At 37.6% G+C, this 6939-nt stretch overlaps 2 protein-coding genes across 2 annotated transcripts in view; both read left to right on the top strand.

Annotated features, from left to right (window-relative positions):
* The window catches only part of Smp_136210 (putative testis development protein nyd-sp29), a gene marked incomplete at both ends in the record, with an annotated part of 19294 nt that extends 13516 nt beyond the window's left edge, over positions 1–5778 (top strand). Inside the window, 3 exons of the mRNA XM_018793934.1 lie at positions 3292–3422; positions 3458–3732; positions 5713–5778. Of these exons, the coding sequence (XP_018648396.1) occupies positions 3292–3422; positions 3458–3732; positions 5713–5778 (472 nt within the window). The remainder of the gene's footprint in view (positions 1–3291; positions 3423–3457; positions 3733–5712) is intronic.
* Positions 5779–5964: 186 nt separating this feature from the next.
* Smp_025950 (hypothetical protein) lies at positions 5965–6939 on the top strand (the record flags this gene model as incomplete). Its single annotated transcript, XM_018793933.1, has 1 exon — positions 5965–6939. The coding sequence occupies one exon, from the start codon at positions 5965–5967 to the stop codon at positions 6937–6939; it is 975 nt and encodes a 324-aa protein (XP_018648395.1).

Below are 6939 nucleotides of genomic sequence, written 5' to 3'. Positions count from 1 at the left end.
CACCTGGGTGGTTGTAGAAACTGTCGGTGGTATTTCCTAGCCTACAAGGTGTTTGTCTTTGTTGAATATCTGATATTCATTTCTAACGAGCCAACTCAAATGTTTGAAGTAAACTGTTGATAAGCTTCATCGAGGGCTAATGGCTTTGCTGATAAATGAGTTATAATTTTACCAGCCTTACGCATCCGGTTTTTATTCCTTGGATGTCAAACGGACTCTTTATTTGGTTTGCTTCCTGTGCTAACAAAAGGTACATGTTCTTAAAATTGAGTGGTTTGTCTTCGCAGTTGAATTGCGATTAATGCGTAATAAATCTAGAAATATGTTACCTGACAACCAAATAGTTAACAAAAGCAGTGTTTTTCGTGGAAGTGAATGTATTCATGCATTACAGGACGGAGGGGACATCCAAAAGTTATAATAGTTCTTTGGGATGAGGGAATTTTATTTTAATTAGTTGAGGTTTAATGTCTGTAAAGGGCTTAGGACGATTATCGTTATGCATAAACTTATTTGTCATTCTAGACTAATATTCCTGGCATACTATAGCTGACTCATCTTGATTTGACTGCCTAACATATATGATCCAATATAAAGTTCACATCTTTGTCTATCCGGACTAGTCCTGCAGTCGAATTCAGGGATACTCTTATCAATGAACCCTTCGACTAGGCTGACGACTAGACGACTCCCTTAGAGCATCGAATCACGTCATGTACATCATTTTCTGGGACACATGTTGATCTTGTCAATGATGCTTGTCTTATCAAACCTTAAAGTGGATTGGTATCTACTCACCGTTGATTGATTGACTTGCGTTTACTTAAACTGATGACTATTTCGTGTTTTTCTTCATAGCTGGGTACAGGTGTTCTAGTGCAATCCACGTGGTTCATTATTAGTCTTTGGATTCACTCAATGTATAGGTATAACCTTTCATAGCAAGTATTTTCTGAGATATTGCTTTCTGATGGTGTAAATTGTTGGACAGAAGTTCGATAATACAGTGAAAGACTAGTATATCTAGAGAACATCGTTCGACGTCAAGGTTAAGTGGACAATAACGGACTGGATTTCAACTGTAAATAGTTATGATAATTAGAAGTATTTGAATTATAGTATAAACTAGTAATCCCAGGAATAACGCAATTTAATCAAGAAGTATCAGATGAACTCGAACGAATGTATTGTATTTGGAATTCAAAATTACAACAGTCATCAATACGAAGAAGTCATTGATTTATTTAAACACCACAACCGCCACAGCTCGAATATCCAGGATATGCAATCTAGACAAACCTCTGTTAGAGGCATCACTGACTGATAAACGTTTGCACGAAATAATTAAAAAACTCAAAAAATCTTCTGGAGCTAACTCTGCACCAGTGATTTCTAAGCATACTTTTAATCTGCTTAATAGTAATACTGACCACTTGTATTTTGACATTCGAAGATTTAGCTGAAGTTACAACTGAAAATATGTGTCATTACAAGCGGTATGTGGATGAAACCATAGTCATATGCTCCATAGGTAAAGAAATCAACTTTCCGTCGAAGAAATTGAATATACTTATGGGGCACGCTAACATTTTACATGAAAAGAACAAATAATCGGTTCCACTAGGGCGTTTGAGTTAGCAAATTAGATGTTAAGTTTTTATGTGTTCTGTCTGCAGAGTATCTTTATCGTCAAATAATTCTCAGTCCTCATAGTTACTGTCAGTTTCAGTGAAAACATTGTCAGGTAAAGGGCTTACTTGGTAGGATTGTTTTTCGTTGTATGAGTGATAATATTGAAGAAGCGAAGCATATACTCTAACTACTATAGAATATCCACTTTTCCATTAAAATTTATAAACCGATAGAAGGATTGTAATAACTCGATATTATTCTTCCTTTCAGAACCTGGGAACGTGCCAAAATCTCCACACTCTTGAATGATGATTCAGATATCCGTGTGTGAAAACAAGGATTTGAGTTAGTGATCGGTTGAAATTTTTGAGAGCCTGAGCATATTATTAATGAATGTTTAAGACCAGTGTTCCACCAAAAACCCAGATAGGAAATAAAAGTTCAGGCTTTCTTTGATTACATTTATCAATTTAAATCAATGTATAAACACACATTCATTTGTAAGAGGGGTCAGAGTCAAATTTGTTGTGCTATATACAAAGGCACGGCGGTGACCAATCAAGTTCACTCAAGCCTTAACCAAACAAATATTTAAACCTTCTTTTTGTGTGAAAGATAAGGCTTCTGTCATCTAGAAACCGTCTGAACACTATTGCGGTTTAGTCTAGATAGGTGTGACTCACAGGGCTGAACATATTATTTTTGTTTCTTCTTGTGTTTCAATTTAATGGACCTTTCAGTCTTCGTATAACTGCTTTGAAACAAAAGTCTATAGCCAGATTGACTGAAATGTAATACGTTAATAAATCGAATGGTTCTGAAAAGCTTTCATCACTCATTTCACTATCCGTGTTTGCTAACAAGATATTTTTCGTCGGTAAATAAATCCCCGACACAAACAGTTTCGTTGAGATTGATAATGAACCCAACAGTTTTGCAAAACAATCCCAGCATGAGGCACTCGGCCAAGCATCTATACCAAATCACAATTGAGTGCACCATGTAGCACATCTCTCACTTCAACCGGTCAGCTCTAATTATTAACTTCTAGACTCATTTTTCATTTCCCTTAAATACCTTCGCATCACTTAAATCCCGACTCCTGGTTTGTCTGGTTTTCGAATCATCAGATAATAAGACGCAATGGATGGCAGCGTTGTCGAGCATTATATCCGTGAAATTCCTCTGTTGTCATGCGTTCATTGACCTTTCTTTTATATTTGCCTGATACACATATCTCGGTAAAACGGAAGTCACTGGTGCTCGCTTGCTGCTAGATACAGTGGCTCGTTAACAGGAATCTTCATATAATTCACCCAAAACCGTTTGATGTGCATTGAGATCATGAAGCAGTCTGAGTTGAACTTGAAGCACGCAAATGCTGGATGTCTGTCTTATCCTCGAATGTGACTCAGCAGCGCCTATACAAGACTCTGAACACAGGACTCCAAACCAGCACCTGTCAAACGCTTAAATTCTGAACCTTTAAGTTGATTTTCGGAGACGTTAATGTCTTACCTGAACAACTAGCGGTTCAACTTCGTTAGGTTCTTGATTACCATGAAATTTAATAATCTCCGCAACCCTATAAAGAAATTATAAGGTTATTGTACATTGAATTATTAGCGCTTGAACTTGTGTTAACGTTACGGCTCGTAGTGCAAGTGCAATGGTTCGTGGGGTTTTTGTATGTGTTGCCGCAGGAGCTGGAATTATTTTTGCAGGGTATTGTCTTTATTTTGACAGAAAAAGACGGAGTCACCCGGATTTTTGGAAAAATCTCAGAAAGAGTAAGTCAACTTGATTAAATAATATGTTGAACTAGAGAGGATGGAACAAAAGGCTCTGGAAGCTCAAAAGTCATCCTCTTTCCCATTGCCACCTATAAATGACCAGGCTGGAATGCAGAGATTTTTTTTACAACAAATACAACAAGGAGAGACAGCCCTGAGCATGGGCTCTTTAGATGAAGGCGTTAACCATTTTGCTATTGCGGTTGCTGTTTGCGGTCAACCTAATCAGTTACTACAGGTTCTCCAACAGTCACTTAGCCCAACTGTGTTTCTAAGACTTATTGAGATCCTTCCTTCTGTGCAATCTGTGAGTCGCTTGCTGTGTGTTTTCGTCCACCTTTACTACCAGTGTCACAAACTATTTTCTGTTAGTTTTACAAGACTGTTTAGAGTCCTGTTGTTTATTAATAAAAAGTCATTGTTTTACAGTATGTTTCGGCTCATTTGGTACTGTTTTCTGATGCCGAAATGAATCCAATGCGAGATATCTCTCTATCGATTAAAAATCGAGTATACTTTGCGGCAGTTCATTCTGTTCTAACTTACGGCTGCGAAATATAACCATTAAGGGTAGACGACACTCGTAAGTTACTAGTATTTGGTCACAGATATCTTAGAAATATTGCTCGCGTCTGCTGGTGTCATTAGGTAAGTAATAGCGAGGTTAGATGCACGGTATCTGGGACTGATGGTAAATCAGTTGATGAGGTAAATCTTCGACTGAGATGGTTGGGCCATATGTTACATTTGCCTGAACACCAATTACCGCGACGCGCAACGCTGACTAGTGTTGAAGACGGATGGAGGAAAGTTAGGGGTGGCCAAACCAAAACATGGCATCAGTGCTTGAAGTCACTAACTTCTGGTGTGACCCATGTTGGTAGATGCAGAATACTTGGTTGGGGTCCACGCTCTATCGTAACCAGTGGTTGTGGAGACTCTGTGTGACATGGCTCAGAATCGACCACAATGGCGCAGGTGTATACACTCTTTATTTTCTCTTAAACCTTGAGATTAAAATTACTCTATACCTTTCATTCTACGAACCAATTCCTTCCTGTATTATTTCCTTACATGCAATATTTCTTGTATATATTACTACCATTGAAATAACTAATGTAAATTTGGCGTTCGTTTGTGCTAATGCGGTGTGGCAACTTGGACCGACGCATATATGTCCTTGTTCCTACATTATAGCTGTTTGAGTTCCAGTGTTTTATGGTGGAAGGCTTGGAGTTCGGGGAGTTTGTTGTAACAAAGTTATTGAATACGAGCAGCTCTGGAGAATTCGCTGACCTAAACAGTGACATCCGAGTGAAAACCCATTATTAGACTGTGGCATAGGTCGTTCAGTGATGCACTATGAAACGATCTATCCGACTATTATTCTCTGCAATCGACTTGCTTTCTACCAACCACCATTCAAAAGTCATTACTCCAAGACAACAAGTAATGTGCAAAATGTTGCTTCGTTCACATTTTAGTATAATATTGTTAATGCCTAAGCAAAGGGATAAGTATCCCCGTTCTGCACTTGTACTCTCAGGTTCTTGCCTTCGAAATAATTTATTGCATATTGTAAATATATCATTTAATTCCACCTCAATCGAATCAAAACAGTCTGGTTTTTACGCTTATTTCGTATTGTCACGAGCTTGCCATGGTGATTTACCCTTCTAAATTTTGCTTAGAAACTCCGGAACTATGCAATTTCACCGTTGAGTTTCGTCATGACACAAGTGGTCGATAAAAAAACAAAATATATAATTGACTCTGGGATTTCGCCCAAATCACTTTCAACTGTGAGCCAGTTAATTTACTCGTAGATCAGGGAGTGTATATAGTGAGATAGTCGATCATAACTGTCGTTCATGAGATCCTATAATTACTAAATCTGTAAAGCACAGCTAAGTAAATTGCGGTTTCGACACTTCTATTTGGAAGTAGGGTTAGACATTCCTATTACATTGTCTCCGTACATAAGTTGCTATTACTGATCATCTATCTACATGTCATTGTGATATCTGAGTTTTAGTCAGTTTATTTTTTGATAATAGGATAGTGAGATAATTTGTTCACGTTTGTTAGGAGTTGGAAAGTTTTATGCAACTTGACGTCAGATCTAAGTGAATTTTTCACAATTTCATTGATAGAGAAATGTTGGTCCGTTGGGTCAACATTTCCCCATAAATTTTTGTTGTCGCAATGAGTTGTTTCTGTTTGTACAATGTCTAGTAACCTCTTCCGTGGGATACATTCAGAATACTTTATTTTTTTGAATTTTCAGAAATACAAGACAATGATTGCTAATCGTACATCATCAGCACGAGAAATCGAAGAAGACCTGGAATAAAAATATTTTGAATTGTTAGTGTACAATTTGACTTCAAAAAATATATTAGTTTTTTGTATTACTGGTTCTCAGTAGTAAGATGGTTTTTGATTATAACCGGTTTGTTTTGATTTTCAGTTATTGCTAACTGGACTTATCATTGTTCTGTTGTCACATAAATCGCAAGCTGACTTAGACCCCTATGATATGTTCGGAGGGCTTCCCATGGACCAAGAACAGAGTGTGTCAGCACTGCGAAGCATGGATTCTTTTTCGACTCCCACCAATTCATCGAATTTTCTAGCTGCTAACCATCATCAAGAACTGCACAAAATTCTTGTCCGAACTTTATGGCGGAATATCAACCCAAGGAATTTACCAAATATTCCATCAAAAACCCCAATTAAAGTTCAGTTGGAGTTTGTATTGCAAGAGAAAGATATATATATATTAAGCAAGTACTGTAATTTAAATAATGACTCTGAAAACCGTGTATCACCTGATTTAATAAACGATATTTTTTCAGAAATTGTTCGCCCGGTTGCGATTTCGGATAATCCATATTTGTTTCAGTGGTTCACTAATACACCGTCCTTCTGGATGCTTTCATTGTCTTGTACCATTGCTTTTGTCTGGTTGCTGGTGATCATTTTCCGCTCTCGATACATATTATTCACGCTACTTCCTTGTGGGTTGTGTATCCTAATATTTTGTCAATCAGTTTACACAAAATACAATGCACGATTGGCTCGAAAAATGTCTGTCTTATCTCGGCATAATGGTCCTCCTGATGATTGCAAACCTCTCCGTCACCAAACTTGGTCACAAGTGCTTGGTAATTATTTCTCCTCTCGTCCAGCGAACGACGAATGTGCGCATTACTATGAAGAATTGCTGTCGGAACCGTTTCTATCCACCAGTTTATACGAAATATGTCTGGAACTAATAAGTCAACCAGTTATCTCATTATGTAAAAGTTTGGGTATTGGGATTGGACAATTATATCACAATTTGTCCGAATATGTCCCATTTTGGATTGCACCATTCATCTGTGTATTCTGTATGTTTATGGGAGTTTTCGCATTTGTTAAATCAATACACCGTTTTACTGGGCCTCCATCACGCAATCGCCGAGTGCGACACAAAATCAAATCGTCATCAACACCATCAATTACTTCTTGA

This window comes from Schistosoma mansoni, chromosome 1, assembly GCF_000237925.1.
Source record: "Schistosoma mansoni strain Puerto Rico chromosome 1, complete genome".
Taxonomy (NCBI): domain Eukaryota; kingdom Metazoa; phylum Platyhelminthes; class Trematoda; order Strigeidida; family Schistosomatidae; genus Schistosoma; species Schistosoma mansoni.
This window is presented reverse-complemented; position numbering and strand designations above follow the sequence as displayed.